Source organism: Anolis sagrei, chromosome 2 (genome assembly GCF_037176765.1).
Source record: "Anolis sagrei isolate rAnoSag1 chromosome 2, rAnoSag1.mat, whole genome shotgun sequence".
NCBI classification, from domain to species: domain Eukaryota; kingdom Metazoa; phylum Chordata; class Lepidosauria; order Squamata; family Dactyloidae; genus Anolis; species Anolis sagrei.
Window position 1 is genome coordinate 158,485,439 of NC_090022.1, and position 23,849 is coordinate 158,509,287.

Here is a 23,849-nt window from a genome sequence, read left to right on the forward strand (position 1 = left end):
AGCTGCATTATTTATTTAGTCTGTTGTATGACACCTTGGGTCTTACGTGGAAAGAGGTGAGATATATAAAGAATTTTTAAAAATCAGTTAATAAATCCCAGCGAGAGTAAGCTCAAGACCCAAGGCCTCCCAGTCTTTCTTACTTCACAAAGTTCCTGTGCACATAAGCTCACTTAGATCCTCACTAACACCCACACCCAGCTCAAGTATGCATCCCAAAAAACTGCAGTAAAGTCCCTCCCAAAACTGAATAAGCTTGCATTCATGCCTGCTAGCCTTGCTTTTCTCATCTTTTGCTCTTCCCTCTGCTCCTTGCATGAAGCTTTACCATGTGGTCACTTGAGGGATGACCTTTGTTTTAAGGTTATTTTGTTTAAGGCTTTAACTTACAGCATTCACACAGGAAGATACTCTATAAACAAATACATGAAACTTTATTTCTAACCCACCCTTTCTCACTGAAAGGTCTCAGGGAGGCTTCCAAAGCAAAAGGCAAACATTAAATGCCAAATACAATCTTGAAAAAAACAACATACTAGAAATAATAACAAATAAATAATGGATTAGAAATGCAGATAAAATAGACCCCCAGAGGGAAGATGGACGATCAGGCTTCATAAAGATCATAAGCAGTAAATACTATTTAAATATGAGGTCTAAGATATAAGATGTCAATACGAAAGGGGGTCTCAGAATGTGCAAACCCTTAACAAGGACAATGGTTAGAACGGAGAGGGATAGCATTACTCATTAACCGCTCCATAAGCTGTGGAGAATAATTACATTTTTAATTGTTTTTTGAAGGGAGGGGAAGGGGCCCTTCTAAGTTCAAAGGAGAGGGAGTTCCAGAGAGAAGGAGCAACTATGAAGAAGGCCATCTCTTTTGTACTCACCAACTGCACTTGAGGCAGGGATAGGACCGAGAGGAGGGCTCCTCTGAAGATCGCAGTGGCCGGCTGGGTTTGTAGACCGGGGTACAGGTTCTTACGTAGGTCGAACCATTTAGGGATTTGTAGGTAATAACTAGCACTTTGTATTTAGCCCAAAAGCAGCCCGGCAGCTAGTGGAGCTGCTGTAGTAAGGGAGTTGTCCATTCCCTAAATGGCGCTCCAGTTAGCAATCTAGCTGTTGATCTCGGGACCAGTTGAAGCTTCCAAACTATCTTCAAAGACAGTTCCACATAGAGGGCATTGCAGTAGTCTGGATTTAGTGTCAGCTTGTTGCCCTCAGCCAGTCCATTACTGACGACAGGATCAGAACTGCATCTTTGGTATTAGGTGGAAAGGAAGAATAGAGTTGGGTGTCATCTGCATAAATCTGACACGAAACTCCTGATGATCTCTCCCAGCAGTTCCATGCAGATGTTGAATAACATGGGGGACAAAATTGAGCCCTGAGGGACCCACAGGCCAGGGAATCGAAGAGGTGTCCCCCATTGCCACCATCTGAATATAACCCACCAGGAAGGACCAGATCCACTGCAAGACAGTGCTCCCAAGCCCCAGATTGGAGAGGTGGCCCAGAAGGATACCATGGCCAATGGTACTGAAGGTCTGATTATGTATCTTCCAAGAGAACCAATAGGAACATACTTCTCCTATCTTTGTTGATCATCCATCAAGGTGACCAGTGCTGTCTCAGTTCCAAAACCAAACTGAAATGGATCTAGATAATCAGTGCTGACCAAGAAACTCTGGAGTTGTGAGGTCACCACCTTCTCCAGAACCTTGCCCAAGAAGAGAGTTGATACTGGCCTTTCGTTGGCCAATTGAGTGGGGTCCAGTGCTGGTTTCTTTAATAATGGTCTATCACCTCCTTGAACTAAGGGGCATAATGCCCTGGGTCAAGGAGGGATTGACCAGCACCTTCACCTACTCTGGCACCCCACCCCGGCCAGTGTAATCAGCTGGGAAGGGCAAGGGTCCAGGGAACAGGTGGTTGCCTTCATCTATCCCAAGATTTTGTCCCCGTCCTTTGGCTGAACAAGCAGAAAAGAATCCATTAATCTAGGACAAACAGATGCTTCAGTTACATCCATGGAGACTGCATCCACACTGGTGTCCATGTCGGCACGGATCTGGGCGACTATCTGTGAAGAACCTAGCAAACCTCTTACAATGAGCTGCCAATTGGTCAGGGATCCCTGGTAGAGCAGGGTTTAAAAGGCCTCTGACTACTTGGTACAACTCTCTAGGGCGGTTCTTCACAGATGCAATGTTGGTGGTCACAAACCGTCGCTGTGTCACCTTCATAGCTGTGGCATAGGCTTTTAAATGAGCTCTAGATATTTATTTAATATCTTGACTTTCTTCTGACATGGGAGCCATCCTATCACTTCTTCGCTGAAGGATGTGGCAGGAAACAATTTATCTAGACTTAGGGTGGGAACTTGGTGTCCCTCCAAATGTTGGGACTATAATTCTCAACATTCCTCAACATTGACTAGGTTGGTTGTACCTCCTAAGACATATAATCCAACAACAACTGGAGGGCCACAAAATTCCCACAGTGAACTATAAAGCTGTTATTATAGTCTAGTTTCAGGGGTGTTTTTTCTACTTTAAAAAGAGTAGGATTGCTATTATGCATTAGTCGTTGTATTCCATTGTATCTGAATATATTATTTGTCCACAACATCTGAGCTAGAATAAAAAGAAATCAAGGGGTTTTTTTAGTTTTGTTTTGTTTTTTGTTTTTTTACAAATGCAGCAATTTAGATACTATTTGTAGACTACTGGTCAAATTTGTTAAATGCTTCATCTCGTTTTGACCACTTCCGTTTTCCATTTTCACTTCCACACTTGCTCTTGTCACATAATGCACTGAATCCCCCAGACACACCCATATGCATATCTTTAGCTCCTAGCAAATCCACACAAAAAGACACACTTGGCTGCTCCTCTACATTCACAAAATATCCACTGCAAAACAATACAGGGTGCAGGTACCTCCAATTACATGCACTGGAGACGACAGCAAAAGAAGAACTGTTCCTTTCAGTCCTGTACGTTACCTTCCCAGAGATATCTGACTGGCAACAGCTGGAAAGATAGCAAAATACCAGCAGTCCCTGATCTGAGTCTACAGGATTGTTATAGTTTTCCAAAAACTGTTAACTTCTAGAATATCCTTAATTGCATGCTGGCCGGGGGAGTCTGTATTCAAAATAGCTTTTCCAAGTGCCATTTTGCACAATGTAATTAGAGATTCAGAGATGTTTTGCGCTACGGCAGCCAGGACATCCACTCAGTGAGGAACTTTTTCAACTTCTGCTTCTTACGTTCTTAATGTATACTGAATCCTCACAAGTCTTCCTCTGAAAGTGCCTTAGTCATATGCCAAAACAATGGTACGCTAAATCAAGTTGATACAAATGGCAAATCTTTGGAAAAACCAAGGTGTTGAACTGCAAGAAAAAGGACAACACATAGGAAGGCAGTAGGAGCTATGGAGTAATGGCTTGCTTTGGATGGTAGTGAACTACTCTTTGTTAAATGATTTTAAGTAGAGGCTGCAAGGTCACGAAGATGATTTCTTACACTGGCGAGGGATAGACAAGATTATTTTTGAGGCTTCTTCGAGCTCTGTAATTTGGAGAAGCGCTGTAAAGATATGATTTTAGAAGAGATACTGAATGAAAAGCATTGGATTAATCTCAGCGAAACTTGAATGTCTTGACAGATTTTACCTCAATTCCCAAATCTGAGAAGACAGGAAAGCTTAGAGAAGACAATGATGCTGGGGAAAATGGAAGGAAAAAGGAAGAGGGGCCAACCAAGGGCAAAATGGATGGATGGTATCCTTGAGGTGACTGGCTTGACTCTGAAGGAGCTGGGGGTGGTGATGGCTAACAGGGAGCTCTGGCGTGGGCTGGTCCATGAGGTACCGAAGAGTTGGAAGCGACTGAACGAATAAACAACAACACCCAAATTTGTAGGAGGTACAATTTGAAAATTTCTGCCTCAAATAGCAAAATGTTTTTGCCACATGAAAAGGAGGTGCAGCATGAATTTTCTGCCTCAGGATGCAAAATGTTTTGTGTGTCTTGGTGCATGATTCAGGCCCCAATCTCTACTTGAACTATCCTCCTGGCTCGTCTTATTCCATAGATGTCATCCCTTTTGTATTTCTTCCTCACAGAATAATAGAATCATAGAGCTGGAAGAGACCTCATGGGCCACCCAGTCCAACCCCCTACCAAGAAGCAGGACAATGGCAACTCCAGAGCTAGATTTCATTTAAATGACCCCCATTTGCTAAGTCAAAATAATATGCTTTCCAGAAATAGTTTGCTGGTATTCAACAGAATTCTATAACTTTACATCACAGCTAGTGATGGCTAAGCATCAAGCCTATGCTGTCCTGTCTATTCAAAGACTTAGGAGCAAGGTTTTGGTGGCAAAACCTTTGCCGAAACAGATCCTCCCTCAATCTCTCTCTTGCTCCATCTAGTCTTGTGTGTGTGTGTGTGTGTGTGTGTGTGTGTGTGTGTGTGTGTGTATGTATGTGATGCTGATGGTAAACCATACTGAAAAGTGAGTATGCTGGTACGGCTGTACCAGGAGCTCCAACTTTATTTTCTTTCTATTATCTGTTTGCAGTCATAGGGCAGGCCTCCTGTCCATCATAATTAAGCTTTGGTTCCGCCCCTTGTTCAGGGCTCTGGGAGGGAAAGGAGCCATTTTTTGGGCAGTCTCACATAAGGAAGCTAAACTATAGGACATAGACCAGCTCGTCCCGTAGAAAAGCTTCTTTTCTCAAGAACATCCGGGAAAACAGAAACAGAAATTCCAGAGAAAAGGTCCCATGGCTCTGGCTGAGACCTCACAGCCTCACAGCAATCAGAGGGAAAACAACCCTGAGGTTTTCAAAGAATTCTCTGAGGGAGGACAGCACTACAGATCCACGGAACTCTATCTGAAATATCTACAAGCCTCGGCTGGTAGGTCTACTAGATACCCAGACGCATTTGGAATCGGTAGTAGAACCCACACCGATGAGGCATAGATAGTAAACAGCCTGGGAGAGGTTTAAAAGGGTTTTTCCTACAGAGAAAGTTCAGTTAATGAAAGTCAGGTACCAGTCCATTGAGGACTAGACTAAGAAAGCCTTGAAGTGTTGTTTGAACCATTGAAGATTTGTAGTTTGTTCCATAATAAATACTTTGTTGTATCATTAAAGACTCTAAAGACCATCACTTTAGAAAAATCCCTGAGAACCTCTCTTTGAGGCGCCCCTGGCTTCCCGCTGGGCTTAAAGTATACGTCCTATAGAAAAGTACAGCTGTTACAGGCCCAGCGCGTGAAGAACATTGAGAGTGCAAAGTAGTCACAGTATGCCTAAGGAAGTTCCTCTTTTCAAAAACACTCCTTTTTGGGGAAGCCTATCCAAGATCCCACATTCAAACTTGCACACTGACTGATTCCAGAAAAGGCAAGGCTGGGCTCCACTTCCCCACTGCCTTTGCTGCTCCCAACCACCCCTACAAGAGAACACTGCTTTCCAATGTCACAGCAAGTATGTTCTTGAAGCCATGCAGAATGTAGGTTTTGACTTACTGAATGTAGCCAAGGTCAGCAGCTGATAGGCCCGTCAAAGAGAAACACCCAGACACAGAGGAGCCCATGGGGACTCCTAAGCCACATGCTACTAATCCACTCTTTTTTTATTTCATGTGATTCCTGACTTTTGTCTCGTCCAGCCCTGCTCCCTCCTTCTCTGAAAGTCAGCCCCTAACAGCTGTACTGCCGGAAGAAAGGTTGCTCCCTCTCTCCTCATTCATTAAAAGGATTGGATAACATTACAGTCAAGCATCACTCTCTTGTCAATCAGCTGATCTCAAATCAACATTTAGAGCCAGGCTCTCCTTTGCACCAAAATGTCCGGAGCTTCTTAGCTACATAAAGGATTTTGTCCTGGAAAGTGGGAAGCTGACACTTATCTTGTGATCTAAAAACCTTCAAGGCTCATCAAATTCATCAACAGTGGCTTATATCTAATGGGAGGGAGAGAGAGGAAAAAAGGATATAGAGGGAGTATTTTTCTGGTATGTTCTTTGACATGAGAGAACGAAAAATAGCTAACTCCTCCCTGTCAAGCTCTGGTCGACCTTGCAAATTTACTGTATTACAAAAGCCCAACTGATTTTACTAATGAAGTCCTCCATCTTGCATCAAAAGCTGTTAAAAAGAGTTCTCGGTGCCTCTGATGCTTAAGGTCCAGGAATGCTACAGTGAAACACTACCATGACAGCTAGATTCCAGCTCCCGAATCACAATAATCATCATCATCATCATCATCATCATAGAATCATAGAATCATAGAATCAAAGAGTTGGAAGAGACCTCATGGGCCATCCAGTCCAACCCCCTGCCAAGAAGCAGGAATATTGCATTCAAATCACCCCCGACAGATGGCCATCCAGCCTCTGTTTAAAAGCTTCCAAAGAAGGAGCCTCCACCACACTCCGGGGTAGAGAGTTCCACTGCTGAACGGCTCTCACAGTCAGGAAGTTCTTCCTAATGTTCAGATGGAATCTCCTTTCTTGTAGTTTTAAGCCATTGTTCCGCGTCCTAGTCTCCAGGGAAGCAGAAAACAAGCTTGCTCCCTGCTCCCTGTGGCTTCCTCTCACATATTTATACATGGCTATCATATCTCCTCTCAGCCTTCTCTTCTTCAGGCTAAACATGCCCAGCTCTTTAAGCCGCTCCTCATAGAGCTTGTTCTCCAGACCCTTGATCATTTTAGTCGCCCTCCTCTGGACACATTCCAGCTTGTCAATATCTCTCTTCAGCTGTGGTGCCCAGAATTGGACACAATATTCCAAGTGTGGTCTAACCAAAGCGGAATAGAGGGGTAGCATGACTTCCCTAGATCTAGACACTATGTTCCTATTGATGCAGGCCAAAATCCCATTGGCTTTTTTTGCCGCCACATCACATTGTTGGCTCATGTTTAACTTATTGTCCACGAGGACTCCAAGATCTTTTTCACACGTACTGCTCTCGAGCCAGACATTGTCCCCCATTCTGTATCTTTGCATTTCGTTTCTTGCAGTTGTCCCTGTTGAACTTCATTTTGTTAGTTTTGGCCCATCTCTCTAATCTGTCAAGATCGTTTTGAATCCTGCTCCTGTCCTCTGGAGTATTGGCTATCCCTCCCAATAATAATAATAATAATAATAATAATAATAATAATAATAATCCCTCAGTTCTTGTGGGTTTTTTCGGGCTATATGGCCATGTTCTAGAGGCATTTCTCCTGACGTTTCGCCTGCATCTATGGCAAGCATCCTCAGAGGTGAGGTCTGCTGGAACTGGGGAAAAAGGAGTTTATATATCTGTGGAATGACCAGGGTGAGACAAAAGGCTTTTGTAAGTTGGGCTAGGTGTGAATCTTTCAACTGACCACCTTGATTAGCATACAATGGGCTGACTGTGCCTGGAGCAAACTCTTCTTGAAAGGTGATTAGATGTCCCTGCCTGTTTTTCTCTCTGCTGTTTTTGCTGTTGCAATTTTAGAATTTTTTAATACTGGTAGCCAGATTTTGTTCATTTTCATGGTTTCTTCCTTTCTGTTGAAATTGTCCACATGTTTGTGGATTTCAATGGCTTCTCTGTGTAGTCTGACATGGTGGTTGTGAGAGTGGTCCAGCATTTTTGTGTTCTCATAACCAATCAGGATTAATCATCTTTCGTCCCTCTTTTTTATCTGTTTTTAACATATTCCAGTTCCTCTCTTTTTCTCCCACCTGCCCCCTTTATCTTCAAGCCTATTTCAATTGCAAGCTGAGCTCAAAATTCAAAAGTAGTATGTACTCAACTCAAAAAAGAGAGAGAAAAACCCAGAAGGATCAGACTCTTACCCTTCCCAGTAGGCTCAGGCAAAAGAAAAATATTACAGCCTGCCTAGCTTTTGTGCTCTCCCTAATTGATGTTGCTTAGTTACATGCGTCCCAGTTTTTACCTGGGAACTATTGGAAACATATCACCACAAACAACTTTCCCTCTTAATTGGAAGAGTGAAGACCCTTCCAGACAGGTCCTATATCCCATAGGATATTGTCTCGGCAGTTAAAGTGGAATCATAGAACTCTAACTGTGTAGCGTGAAATGGTGTTGTATCTCTACTACTGTTTCCTCATTGTCCCATTTGCTTACTTTTTCCACCTGTTTTCACCATCTTGGCATCTGACCAGAACCTGCTGGATATTTCTCATTACCAATCTCCATATTTATTATTTATTTATTTAAAACATTTATATTCCGCCCTTCTCACCCCGAAGGGGACTCAGGGCGGAGCACAGCATATACACGGCAAACATTCAATGTCAGGACACAGATTCACATGCAATACATAAACATTAAAAACATTTATCAAAATGTTAAAATACACCATTTAAAACCGTCCTAGTCATCCGCGTCAAATCTAATTGGCCTGGTCATCTTTCCTATTGCCGATTTATTGCCCTGTCCCAAAAGCTTGGTCCCACAGTAAAGTTTTTACCATCTTTCTAAAGGACAGGAGGGAGGGGGCCGACCTGATCTCCCAGGAAGGGAGTTCCATAGCCAGGGAGCAATCACTGAGAAGGCCCTGTCTCTCGTCTCCAACAATCGTGCCTGTGACAATGGCGGGACGGAAAGCAGGGCCTCCCCGGAGGATCTTAATCTCCGCGATGGTTCATACAGTATTTTTTTAATCTTAAGGTGTGTAATGGTTTGGGCATTGTACAAGGACTTTTTGAGACCAAGGTTTAGCCATGGAAACCCACTAGGTGACCTGGGGCTTGTCACTCACTCTCACCTTGAGAGGAAAGCAAAGGGAAAACCCTCTGAACAAATCTTGCCAGGGAAATCCCGTAAGAGCTGCCATAAGTCAGGAACAAATTGCAGGCACACACTGTAGCCTGACCTCCCTTGAACTCTTCTCTACCTTTATCTTCAATGTTTCCTTTTATATATTTGAACTACTACTCACGGTTTCTTTCAAGCTCTTTTATGTTTCTTCAAAACCTAGCCTCCAATTAACCTGCAATGTCAGCGCTTCTCTTCTTCACTAGCCCACAAAAGCCCCTGACCATTCAAGTTACTCTTCCTTTCAGCTTTCATTAACCTTTTGCCTCCTCACTGTTTTCTTATCTTCCCTTTCTCTTTCATTCTTTCCTTCAACTGTAAGATTTTAAATGAGCCACTGCTCAGAGTCTGTGGCAAATTTCTTTTTCCTCCCACCACAGAACATAAAGTCCTTTCACACTCATCAATGAAGGAACTGTGATTCCACTTTAACTGCTATAGAAACATAATGTGGAATCATGGGCTTTGTAGTTTGATGGGGCATCAAAGGAGCTCTCTAGCTGAGATTTACAAATATCCCTTCCCTAAACACTGCAAACTCCAGGATTGATTGATTGATTGATTGATTGATTGATTTGCTGCATTTATATACCGCCTTTCTCAGCCAGAGGCGACTCAAGGCAGTTCACAGTTGGCAGCGATTCGATGCCATAACAAATATCAAAATACAGTTCAAACAATTATAAAAAACAATTCAACATTTTAAATATTTATATATTTAAATATATATTTAAATATATTAAATATATAAAAAGCAAATATATCTGTAAAAACAAGATCCTCGGCATCTCCTTACTAAAATTATTGTCCAGTTGCATTGTCAATCATTCCATATATTCGTTTACGTCTAATTATGCTCCAGTAGAAAAAGCTTGCTCGAGGACTCAGGTCTTAATCATTTTGTAGAATGTTAGAAGGGAGGGAACCGATCTTATATCCTTGGGGAGGGCATTCCATAGCTGATGGGCCACAACTGAGAAGGCCCTGTCTCTTGTCCCCGCCAAACACATCTACGAGGAAGGCGGGATCGAGAGCAGGGCCTCCCCAGACGATCTTAAAGTCCTAGATCAGTGGTTCTCAACCTGGAGTCCCCAGATGTTTTTGGCCTACAACTCCTATAAAGCTCTGCCAGTTTATCAGCTGTTAGGATTTCTGGGAGTTGTAGGCCAAAAACATATGGGGACCCCAGGTTGAGAACCAATGTCCTAGATGGTTCGTAAGGAGAGATACATTCGGATAGGTAAGCTGGACCAGAACCGTTTAGGATTCCAATAGATGCAGTCATGACAGAGCAAATAGAATCACAGTGGGATAAATGGGGCATGAGAAAGAGCCCCTGAAGTGGCGACAGAGTGATCACATTTACTCAGGTGCAAACACGATACACACAAAAAAATGAAATACAGGTGGCCCTCCATATTTGCAGGTTTGACTTTTGCAGATTTGATTATTCATAAATGTGATTAAAATATTCTTTCTAGGAACCACAGACCACCAGAGAATGCAAGAGCCATCCAGTCCAGCCACCTGCCATGCAAGAACACACAACCAAAGCATCTCTGGGTCCTCCAATGTTACCTGCCTGTGGACCGAGAGATTCCAACAGAGTTGTTCTCTCAAGTAAAAAACAAAAAAAAGTAGTATTAATTTGATTTACAGTTTTTCCACTTTCACGATGACCCTGCACCCTTAACCTCAGGGAATATGGAAGTCTGACTGTAAGATAAAATATCAACCCAAGTGCTCCATCTTGTCTTTGCCACACTATGGGATTTTTTTTTTCGTTTCAGGAACAACTTGAGAAACTACAAACTCCAAACTACGGGATAACAAAAAACAAAAGAGAGGATGCAGCCAAAAAAGAGGGTTCTTCATTAATGACTTAGTTGAAGGGCTAGAAGGCATGATCATCAAGTTTGCAGACGACATCAAATTGGGAGGGATAGCCAAGACTCCAGAGTACAGGAGCAGAATTCAAAATGATCTCGACAGATTAGAGAGATGGGCCAAAACTAACAAAATGGAGTTCAACAGTGACAAATGCGAGATACTCCACTTAGGCACAAAAAACAAAATGCAAAAATACAGAATGGGGGACAATGCCTGGCTCGAGAGAAGTACGTGTGAAAGAGATCTTGGAGTCCTCGTGAACAACAAGTTAAACATGAGCCAACAATGTGATGTGGCGGCAAAAAAACCAATGGGATTTTGGCCTGCATCAATAGGAGCATAGTGTCTAGATCTAGGGAAATAATGCTACCCCTCTATTCTGCTTTGGTTAGACCACACCTGGAATACTGTGTCCAATTCTGGGCATCACAATTGAAGAGAGATATTGACAAGCTGGAATGTGTCCAGAGGAGGGCGACTAAAATGATCAAGGGTCTGGAAAACAAGCCCTATAAGGAGTGGCTTAAGGAACTGGGCATGTTTAGCCTGAAGAAGAGAAGGCTGAGAGGAGATATGATAGCAAATTTATAAATATGTGATAGGAAGCCACAGGGAGGAGGGAGCAAGCTTGTTTTCTGCTTCCCTGGAGACTAGGATGTGAAACAATGGCTTCAAACTACAAGAAAGGAGATTCCATCTGAACATGAGGAAGAACTTCCTGACTGTGAGAGCCCTTCAGCAGTGGAACTCTCTGCCCCGGAGTGTGGTGGAGGCTCCTTCTTTGGAAGCTTTTAAACAGAGGCTGGATGGCCATCTGTCAGGAGTGCTTTGAATACAATTTTCCTGCTTCTTGGCAGGGGGTTGGACTGGATGGCCCATGAGGTCTCCTCCAACTCTTTGATTCTATGATTCTATGATGCTCAATTATTACCTCTTTTTACTGAAAATTGCAACCTGAGATGCAGTCAGAAAAAAAAGTCTCTCTTCAGGTGTGCCTCCCAGCTACTGTCTTTTTCTGGAAATACTAGAAATGTGCATGCAGTCCTTCCTTGGAGCCTGGGATGTTGGTTTAGTCCAAAAGCCACAGCATATGCTGTTCTAAATAACCAGACTGGTCTCCTCACAAGCTCACAGAGGACATCTACTGGCCAACTAGATTGCTTCCAGATTTCAATTTCTGGTCAAATTGCTTTCACTGACAGCAAGACCTGTCCCAAGGACTTAGAATAGCATGCAATAGTTAAATTCCATTGTATATCTGACTATTGTTCTCTTTTTCTTGTTCTCTGTGCAATATCAGTATAGTAACTAGGCTTTTTTAATGATACATTCACCAAGTGGGAGGCCACCTGAACAGACTCAAAGACTCTGAATCAGAACTTCAATGCAATTATAATGCATTTGGAGAAGGGAAAATGGAAGCCACATAGGGTTTTGTACATGTTGTATATTACCACGTTGTGTGTCAGGCTGTTACTTAGAGCCAACTTTAATTCAGACTTTACTATATGATTTGAGAGAACTTGTTATGGTTTCGTGGATCTGTGGAAAATACATCGTGATCCGTGAAGCAGTTTAAGAATGACTAATTTGCAATAATAACAGATCCACATTCTCCACCATAGCATTCTCCAAATGGGTTGGATTACTCATCTCAGTGGTCATATATTATGGGAATCGTGGTCCAAACGATCTGCAGGATACCTGAGTGGCTGATATAAAATAATTTGTTTCAATTCTTTAAATAGCAAAAATATAAAATGCAGACTTTGAAACATCACTGAATTTGAATAAATCTTCTCTCTCGTGTGACCAAAATTATCACGTGGGCCACATGAGCTCCAGAGTAGGCAAAGAATCAACTCCTGCGCCTCAACAATCCTTCTTTCTGCAGATACACTACGCATCGTAATGGCAGCTCTTTCACTTGCATATACCAGGATGCTTTAAATAAACTTATATTATATGAGTTGCAGGTATTTTCTCATCCCAATGGAAATCCTGATGTACTGCCTTCTATACAAATGCCCCATGCCTAAAGGAGTGTTTGCAAGTATAGAAAAAAGTAGGGAAGTATTTCTTTGCTAATATTGTATCTTGAAGAAAACAATAGATAGCTTTTGCAATTTTCTTCCCATTGTGAGCAAGTTTGGGACTATTTTCAGTTTGGGGTTTAGAGCTCATCTACAGGGGGCAGGTTAGCCTGATGAAACTGGCTCAGAGAAGGCCAAATCTAGCATGTCTGTACTGAATCCAGGATTGCTATCCAGACGGTCCAGAACTATATCAGCCCTGCTGAGCTGTCACCTCTTCTATGTTGCTGCCACCACTCCTAGCTGATCATGGAGCTCAGTGACATCTCCGGCCCATCCTCTGTTTGGGTATCAATGACTTAAATCAAGAAATAGTTTTCTAAGATCTACAGAGACACTCGCTGGAACACCTCAGCAAGCGAGAGTCCAAAAGTGGCAGGCTCAAACCCAGAACCTCAATCAATGGCTGATGCCAAATGAGAGACTCCCTCCTGGGCATACAGAAAACTGGGCGACTTGGAAGGCACTGAACAGACTGCGCTCTGGCACCACGAGATGCAGAGCCAACCTTAAGAAATGGGGCTACAAAGTAGAATCCACGACATGCGAGTGTGCAGAAGAGCAAACTACAGACCAACTGCTGCAATGCAACCTGAGCCCTGCTACATGCACAATAGAGGACCTTCTTGCAGCAACACCAGAGGCACTCCAAGTGGCCAGCTACTGGTCAAAGGACATTTAATAGGATACCAAGTCTGCAAATTTTGTGTTTTGTTTGTTTGTTTGTTTGTTTAATGCAATACAACTCTTTTGGTTCACTCCTGACACGATAAATAATGGAGCTCAGTATAAGCTCCTGGTCACCAAGGTTCTATCTACTGGTGGCAGAATGGGGCACACATGCAACCAGCAAAACAGAGTAGTCTGATCTCCTTCTTACAGATTGTGCAGGTACCCCATTCTGGCATCAGAGACACAACAGGCAGTGCTCAGGAACTGTGACCAGTTAGGACTGGCAGTGCTCACATGGGCATGAGAAATCTGCTTTCCTTGCACTGACCATCATAAGGACAAAGTGAAGACAGCAATGTCAGCCTGGATCAGGCCAAATTGGACTCAATCCAGCTTTCCAGAGTGGATTGAAGCCCTGCAATACTCCAGAGTATGCCCTGATGTTGCCCAAAGTGGAACAAAGTTGGTTTAAAGCCCAAAAGTCCAAGATATGTAGTTGTAGACAATGTGAATCTCTGCGACAGTCCATTCATGATAAACACAGGGGTTTTTTTAACCATATAGACAAGTCCTTGATCTGAACAAAATTTGCCTGTGGTATTTTTTTTGTGCGGAAAAATAATATTTCAGTGCAGAAAATTATTTTTCCTGTGCAGTCGAGGTTGTTTCCTGCGCAAAAATGCCACGCGTGAATTTTATGCAGATTAATCTTTAACTACAAAGATTCCACGCATCAGGCTTTTCCAACACTTTGGCTTTCTCCACATCAAGGTTTCCAACATGTTTCCAATCATTTTCTGGGTATTTTTGACTATTCTTTCCATCTCTAGAATAAAGTACTTTCCCCACAAATAGTGACAGCCAGAAAACACAAAGTGGAATAACGGTATACTCAAACCCAACCAAATATGTATTCCCTATATTAGGGGTATATCCTGACCTCGAGATATGAGACGACATCTTTCACTTTTGCATATTTTTCTTTCTTTAACAATTTATATAGAATCATGGTATTTATAGAAATTGTGGGTTATTTTCTTATTCCAATGAATTCAAAAAATTCCTCATGGAATAATCTCAATTTGCCTAAAATGTTTTTCATTAATTGACAACCGGAATATGACCTCCCTTTTTTGCTTTGATATGTCATAATTTGCCAAAAACTAGCAAAAAAAATTCCCAATTATATCAGACAATACTTTTGTGAAGTCAATTTATTTCTTGAAACTGCTCCATTATATTGAACAGTTCTTGAAAGGATGTTTCTAAGAATTATGCAGACAACCATTTTGTAGAACGATTACTCTGTACGTTTCATTCTGTGTGGATTCTACAGCAAAATATCACTCTGGGGGACTATAATGTCTCATCTTAGGATAGGAGGAATAAATAAGATGTTTTTACAATGCATCCAGTATGGTAAAGAGGCATATTTCAAGTACTAGAGAAGAGATTAAAGAATCCCACTGTGGAAAAGATTCTGAAAATAGTAGACTGGATGTTATTTATTTTTCAGAAATACTGAATATTGAAACAACAACTGAGAAAACAACTAAAAACAGAATCAAATGGGGAAACAAGAGGTGTATATATAGCTTATGTTCCAAATTTAAACTAAATCTGGTTTGCCAGCTTCCCCAGGGAAGATTAGTTCAGCCCTAGTTTTCGTTCTGTCACGACACACAGTGCTGGGAAACTGTACTGCTAACATTCAGCATGCACAAGCTTAAAAACTGCTTTCATTTTATTTAGGAGATGGGACTTGTATTGGGCTGACCGACTTTATTTAGGAAGCAGGACATGCATTTATGTGGCTTTGTTTACCAAGTAGCACAGTGACAGCCCACCCTCCCTCTGACAATACTTTTCTTCCACTGTAAAATTAGTACGAGAAGAAAATATAAAATTGGAAATCTTTGTTGATAAAACACCAAACATAAGAGAGAGAAAATGCAGATAAGCTTCTTACAAAAGCCAGTTTGGACATTCACTGGCAATTCTGTCCCAGATGGTTCAAGTTAGATCTTGGAATTTAGTTTTATGGATTTGCTTTTATGCCTTTCCATGACAGCAGTGGCACTTCCTTACAAACAAATTCTTGAATTATGCAAAATATGGGGTGACCGCCTTGCTTGATGTAATTTATTTATTTATCGTGTCATCCGCAACCAGAACATTGTATTACATTTCTAACAGAACAAAACATACAAACAGATTAAAATAAACACAAATTTTGCGAACTTGGTAACTGATTAAATGTCCTTTGACCAGTATCTGGCCACTTGGAGTGCCTCTGGTGTTGCCGCAAGAAGGTCCTCCATTGTGCATGTGGCAGGGCTCAGGGTGCATTGCAGCAGGTGGTCAGTGGTTTGCTCTTCTCCACACTCGCATGCCGAGGATTCCACCCTGTAGCCCCATTTCTTAAGATTGGCTCTGCATCTCGTGGTGCCAGAGCGCAGTATGTTCAGCGCCTTCCAAGTCGCCCAGTCCTCTGTGTGCCCAGGGGGGAGTCTCTCATCTGGTATCACCCACGGATTGAGGTTCTGGGTTTGAGCCTGCCACTTTTGAACTCTCGCTTGCTGAGGTGTTCCAGTGAGTGTCTCTGTAGATCTAAGAAAACTATTTCTTGATTTAAGTCGATGACGTGCTGGCTGATACCCAAACAAGGGATGAACTGGAGATGTCTCTGCCTTGGTCCTTTCACTATTGGCTGCAACTTCCCGGCGGATGTCAGGTGGTGCGATACCAGCTAAGCAGTGCAATTTCTCCAGTGGTGTAGGGCGCAGAAACCCTGTGATAATGCGGCATGTCTCATTAAGAGCCACATCCACTGTTTTAGTGTGGTGAGATGTGTTCCACACTGGGCATGCGTACTCAGCAGCAGAGTAGCATAGCGCAAGGGCAGATGTCTTCACTGTATCTGGTTGTGATCCCCAGGTTGTGCCAGTCAGCTTTTGTATGATATTGTTTCTAGCACCCACTTTTTGTTTGATGTTCAGGCAGTGATTCTTGTAGGTCAGAGAACGGTCCAGAGTGACTCCCAGGTATTTGGGTGCGCTGCAATGCTCCAGTGGGATTCCTTCCCAGATAATCCTCAGAGCTCGGGATGCTTGTCTGTTCTTAAGGTGAAAAGCACATGTCTGTGTTTTAGATGGATTATGGATCAGTTGGTTTTCCCTGTAATAGGCAGTTAGAGCACCTAGAGCTTCGGAGAGCTTCTGTTCAACCATCTCAAAGCTCCCTGCTTGATGTAATGGAACAATAATATGCAAAGTGATGCCCACAAATGGCACCACAATTATAGACATCTCTCTGTCTTGGAGTACTGAAACATGTTTGTTTTTAAAGAAGCATTACTACACATGGAACTTTGCAAGATAATGAATGAAATAGGAATGTAAAAACAGAAGTGCATCTCTCCTTAGAGCACCTTAAAACTGTCAACTCTGGGCCCTTCCACACAACCATATAACGCAGAATACCCAGGCAAAAAATCCCACAATATCTGTTTTGAACTGGGTTATCTGAGTCCACACTGCCATATATTCCAGCTCAAAGCAGAAAATGTGGGATTTTATTCAGCTGGGTGGACAGGGCCTCTGACTGACAGCAAAGACTCTTCAGGATTTCAGTCAGTATGTCTGCTGAGAAATTGCTGACATTCCCTAGTGGTTTCCCATACAAATACTAGCCAAGATAAAGCCTGCTTAAATCCAGAACACTATGAGACCTTCAAGGTGGCAGAAACTAGAATGTGCAACAGTTTCTAAACATATCTCCAAGAAGCTAACTGTATGTAGAACGTACCAACATAGATACAGAAAAGTTGTTTCTTGGGTTTTGTCAGCTTATAGCATAGCCAAGGAAAAAAACCCAGGAAGCTACTTTGTTTTTTTGTCGTGTCAGGAGCAAGTCGCTTCTGGTGTGAGAGAATTGGCCATCTGCAAGGACGTTGCCCAGGGGACGCCTGGATGATTTGACGTTTTATCATCCTTGTGTGCGGCTTCTCTCATGTCCCTGCATGAGGAGCTGGAGCCGATAGAGGGAACTCATCCGCCTCTCCCCGGATTTGAACCTGCGACCTGTCGGTCTTCAATCCTGCCAGAATAGGGGTTTAACCCACTGCGCCACAGTAACAGTATTTTCAGTAGCTTCCACTAAATATGGAGCGCCCGGTGGCACTGTGGGTTAAACCTCTAAGCTGCTGAACTTGCTGATCGAAAAGTTGCAGGTTCAAATCTAGGGAGTGGAGTGAGCTCCCGCTGTTAGACCCAGCTTCTGCCAACCTAGCAGTTCGAAAGCATGCAAATGTTAGTGCATCAATAGGTACTGCTCTGGCAAGAAGGTAATGGTGCTCCATGCACATGACTTTGGAGGTGTCTATGAACAACGTCGGCTCTTTGGCTTAGAAACGGAGATCAGTACCAACCCCCAGAGTCAGACACAATTGGACTTAATGTCAGGGGAAAATCTTTACCTTTACCTACCACTAAATACTTGCAAAATATCATATATACTCGAGTGTAAGCCGACCCAAATATAAGCCGAGGCACCTAATTTTACCACAAATAACTGGGAAAACATATTGACTTGAGTATAAGCTGTGGGTGGGAAATGCAGCAGCTACTGGTAAAATTCAAAATAAAAATAGATACCAATACAATTACATTAATTGAGGCATCAGTAGATTAAATGTTTTTGAATATTTACATAAAATTGTAATTTAAGATAAGATCACCCAACTCTGATAAAACCATTATTCTAAAATTCTTCAATGTGCTAAACTTATATGTGCTTACGTATATCCTTCCAATAATAATAGAGTAAAGTAATGGAAAAGTAATAATAAAATAATAAATGTAATAATAACAATAATAAATAGAGTAAAATAATGGAAATAAAATAATAACAGTAACAATAGAATAATAAATGTAATACTACTACTACTAATAATAATAATAATAATAATAATAATAATAATCAAGTAAAATAATAAATGTAATAAAAATAATAATAACAGAGTAAAATAATAAATAACCTTGACTGGAATATAAGCCGAGGGGGACTTTTTCAGCCTTAAGAAAGGGCTGAAAAACTAGGCTTATACTCGAGTATATACAGTAAGTGGATTGCAACTGAACATGGGACAAATCTTCACCTAATGGGAGCAGTGGTGTTAAAACCTGCCTTTGTCACTACATCAGGCAACCTTCAACAGACCAAAATGCATTTATATCCCTCTGTCCATTGAGAGTACATCTATCGCTATCCTTAAATTTCCTTCCAGTACAAGAACTTCTCACACATCTGCCAATATCTTATTTGTGATTAGCCAACAAACAGGATTTAAAAGCTTATCGACATCATCAGTTAATGAGATGGCACAACAGCAGCAGCAAATATGACATAAACGTCAAGCAAAAACTTACCTTTCCAAATGGCAATCTTCTGTGATGTCTGACTCCTTCACATCTCCCAGTCCATTGGTGACTCCACCACAATGCCCCTTCCTGAGTTCATCATCGGGAGTCCTTTCTAAAAACTGGGCGTCTTCCTTGATACGCTGCTGGATCATTGGAGTGAGTGGCATTTCAAAGCTGAAGTAGCTATCAGGCTCAGAATATAACGTTTCCAGCGACTCAGCGCTGTAGTATAAAGAGGCATTGTCTAGAATGCTTTCAAACTGGGAGCTGTACACATCTGTTGAGACTTCGGAGTGCGGTTGCCCAAGGACATCTTCCATTCTCCCACTGACCACTTCTTCCTCCTCCATCAGCCTGGGAATCAAAGCACACAGAAAAAAAAGTCACTTCATGTTCTGTTTTAGGACTTGTATGTGGCAACACTTAGACCTTCCGGGGGTGCACATGCACAGAAATTGCCCTCTCCTTTTGATCATCAAGTACCAGTGTTTATACGTCTGGTTGCAATTGTGTTGATAGAGAACAGGCACTCTTGTCTTTCCTCCCCCACTTCCACCCCGCCATTACTGAGTAGAAACAAAAGTGGTCAGGATATTATGATGCCTACGAAGAAACGAAAAGAAACACTGTCTCCCTGTATATTAGATTAATTTTAGAAGATTCTGCAGCTTCCAGGTCTTTTCTCTCAACATCTCGGCCACAAAGCAAAAGGAATGAATTACAACCAGAGACAGACACACATGTTCAGAGAAATGAAGATGGCAATTTTCCATGGTGTGTATTTTTAACTCAGAAGCTATTGGATGCTTTTAAAGATCTGCTAAGGAACTAGCAAAAATAGTCTGGCTCTACACTGCCCTATATCCCAGAATCTGATCGCAGATTATCTGCTTTGAACTGGATCATATGAGTCTACACTGCAAGATAATCTGGGATAAACACATAATGTGGGAGCAGAAACTGGGATATATAGGGCAATGTTGATCCAGCCTAAGATACCCTATGAAATTCTTGGATTCACATACACTTACACACACACACACACACCTCTAAAAGAAGAGGTAGGAGTAACAGAGGCAATGGTTCCCTCTCATGAGGAGTTTGTGCATTATGAAACATGGCATGGAAGAGTTGTATTTAGGTGTACATAAGAAGAGAAAAGGTTCGGCCCCGCCTATCTTCGCGATCGCATCTCCCTCTATGAACCGGCGTGAACTCTTAAGATCTTCCGTGGAGGCCCTCCTTTCCCTCCCACCACCGTCACAAGCACGGTTGGTGGAGATGAGAGAGAGGGCCTTCTCGGTGGCGGTCTTCTCGGTCCCCCACCTCTGGAACGCCTTCCTGGAGAAATAAGACAGGCCCCATCCCTCCCCTCTTTTCGTAAGAGCCTGAAGACCTGGTGGTTAAACAAACCTTTGAGAATGACTAGTTCTAGCTCTGCCCCAGATACTGTAGAAATTGGCCATATCTTTTTCTACCAATTACCCAGGTTACTTTCTTCTGTTAGGCCCTGGAAATGTAGAGCCACAGACTCTACCTAATTTCCTGGGCCCTCTAAAATCGCACTAGCCCAGCTTTTTAAACTGCCTTGAACAGGCAGGATTATTTTAAATATATGTGCTATTGTGGTTTTTAATGCTTATTTTGTCTTGTTAATTTTATGTTTATGCTGTTCTCTTTGTATGTATTGATTATGTCACTTGGAAACCGCTCTGAGTCCCCTTGGGGAGATAGAGCGGTATATAAATAAAGTTTTGTTTTGTTGTTGTTGTCTCCCTCACATCTGCCCCTCCCTTGCCCATCACTGTCACATTCAATGTTTCTCCACAAGGACAGCACTGGAAAAGCAAGATGGAAGAAAGTTTCCCTTGGCTCCATCGCTCCATTCATGAGGCTTTCTATGCTATTTGATTGAAGTAATAGATATTGATTGGTTAATTCAGCCAATTGATGATAGTTCCTTTCACGTCTGCTTCATCCATTCCCCAATGGAGTGAAGTGTAAAAACAAAAACAGAGTACAAATCCTACACACAATCTTTCCAAACCTGCTCTGTGCAAAGGATTTTGCTTTAGAATAGTGGCTCCCAACCTTTTTTTTGACCAGGGCCCACTCTAAAAACATTAGTACCAAAAGAGGAAAGGGTGGTTAGCTCTGCGGAATGGAGTGAAAATAAAATAAAATAAAATAAAGAGGAAGGAGGTTCGCAACCAGATTTTCGTTCTCACAGTCCACTGCTGGGCCATGGCTCACAGGTTGAGAATCACTGCTTTAGAACCAACAATTCACCAGGTTGCAGGTTCATACATACTCTGATTGAAAACACACTATACTTTGATTTGGGATTTAAAACTCCCAATCTCATAACTTCCATCCAAGTGGGTTTGACTTACCACTGAGACATTGGAAAAATAGTTTCCATGGTATCAAAGATGTTCATTCTTAAAGTCATTGAACTAAGGTTCCTCTATGTCCCGCCTCACAGTTTAAGATCATCCAGGGAGGCCCTGCTCTCGCTCCTGCCAGCGTCACAAATACATCTATCGTGGACAAGAAACAGGGCCTTCTCGGCTGTGGCCTCCCGCCTGTGGAACTCACTTCCCACTGAAGCAAGATCGGCTCAGTCCCTCCTGTCATTTAGGAAGAAATTGAAGTTGTGGTTCTGGGACCAGGCTTTTCGACAACAGGGATAGATAGCACTTTGGACATGGAATTGGATATGGAATTGACTGGAATGATGTTACGGCTATTAACATTGTTTTTACTGTTGTAATGAATGTTTTACTTATTGTTTTAATTGTTATTATATTGCTGTGTTGTGTAGTGGCATCGAATTGCTGCCAAATGTAAGCCGTCCTGAGTCCCCCTTCGGGGGTTGAGAAGGAACGGGATAGAAATGCCAGAAATATAAATAAATAATAAATAAATTAAACTCCAGACCCCTGTAGTTGTATCTACAGAGTTGTTGTAATACATATTACTCATTCCAGTATCATGGTTATACTATTACTGACTTGTTATCATATAAATGACAACATAATAATGTAACTACAATGAAAGAAAATACCAATCCCCTGCATAGAACTCACAGGACAAGAGGAAATTGCAAACGGTGGAATCAATAGAGGCAGCAAAACAGTTTTGCCTCTGAAATCAGAATGGCTAAACTAAGCTGTTCAAATAGTAGCAGAAATGCGCAGGTGACAAATTACTTAAAGTACAGGGTGGACCAAAAGTCACAAAGAGTTTCAATATACCTCCTTTATTTTTTGTTTTTAATTTACAATACCATACCATGTTCAGAATACATAGGAAATAAAATTATTACACTAGCTGCCCCCTGCCACGCATTGCTGTGGCCCAGTCTGGTGATCTGGAAAATAATGAGAAGGTGTTGGTTTCTAATATATGTAATTTCTTTATGCTTGTGGGTAAACAGTATTTCTTATTGTTTCTTTGTCAGTGTTAATGTAGAGATTGTCTGGTTTGCCTGCTCTGCAATATGCAACATATAATTGTCCTTTCAAATCTATGATCTGTGTGTGTGAATCATATCTATCTATCTATATTTATGACTAGATGACTCTTTGTCAGGAGGGTTTTAATTAGATTTTCTTGCCCTGGTAAAGGGAGTTGTACTGGATGCCCTTAAGTATTTTCTGTTGGTCAAGGGGGTTCTGTGTGGGAAGTTTTCCCCAATTCTGTTGTCCGTGCGGTTCAGAATGCTCTTTGATTGTAGGTGAACTATAAATCCCAGTAACTACAACTCCCAAATTCCAAGGTCTATTTCCCTCAAACTCCATCTGTGTTCATATTTGGGCATATGGAATATTCATGCCAAGTTTGGTCCAGATTCATCATTGTTTGAGTCCACAGTGCTCTCTGGATGTAGGTGAACTACAACTCCCAAACTCAATGTCAATGCCCACCAAACCCTTCTAGTGTTTTCTTTTGGTCATAGGAGTCTTGTATGCCACATTTGGTTCAATTCCATCATTTGTGGAGTTCAGAATGCTCTTTGATTGTAGGTGAACTATAAATCCCAGTAACTACAACACCCTAATGACAAAATCATTATTTTTTTTTAGTGAAGGACATACATTGGGTTGTTAGGTGTCTTGTGTCCAAATTTGGTGTCAATTCATCCAGTAGTTTTAGAGTTATGTTAATCCCATAAACAAACATTACATTTTATTTATATAGATTAGAAGTAACATATTTTTAAAAAACATTTTCAAAGAGTTATTAAAAACATCAGCTGCCTTTGTGAATTTTGGCCCACACTGTGCAACATAGTTTAGAAAAGTTACTGTTTTGGACTACAGCTTCATGTCTCCTCCCTCTGCCAACATGGCTCTGCTGGCTATAGTTGCCTAGGAGTTGCAATTCCTAAACAAAAACTTTCCCAAGTTCTAGTTTGATTATTCTCCTTTCAGTCCTGATCCCAGATTCTAAACCGGTGCTTGGCTATGCTCAGCAATCCTGGACACTAATTGTCCATGCCATTGTATGTCCTATTTCAATGCATGGTTGTGAAAGCTGGGCAGTGAAGAAAACTGGTAGAAAGAAACTAAACTCATGTGAAATGTGCTGGAGAAGAGCTCTATGGATACTGCGGACTGCGAAAAAGATGAAAAAATGGGCCGTAGAGCAAAACAAGCCAAAACCTTCCTAGAAGCCAATTTGATTAAATTAATAGTGTTGTACTTTGGACATTTCATGAGAAGACATGAGGCACTAGAAAAGACAATAACGCTTGGTAAGGTAAACAACAGCAGGAAAAGACGACGACTACATTCCAAATGGATAGATTTAATCAGGGAAATCACAGCCCCGAGTCTGCAAAAGCTGAGCTAAGTTGGGTCATTCGGAGGGCCACCTCTCACTCAGAGGGTCACTATTACTCTTCCTTTTTAAGA

General features: G+C 41.9%; 1 protein-coding gene across 4 annotated transcripts in view; it reads right to left on the reverse strand.

Moving 5' to 3' along the window:
• Positions 1-23,849, reverse strand: part of PSD3 (pleckstrin and Sec7 domain containing 3) — a 249,639-nt gene that overhangs the window by 169,144 nt on the left and 56,646 nt on the right. For 3 of the 4 annotated variants that reach the window (XM_067463981.1, XM_067463980.1, XM_060763662.2), the window contains one exon: positions 18,937-19,284. In XM_067463981.1, the coding sequence (XP_067320082.1) occupies positions 18,937-19,284 (348 nt within the window). Of the gene's footprint in view, positions 1-5,558; positions 5,640-18,936; positions 19,285-23,849 lie in introns of those variants that run through there. The other variant, XM_067463982.1, reaches the window with a different exon arrangement.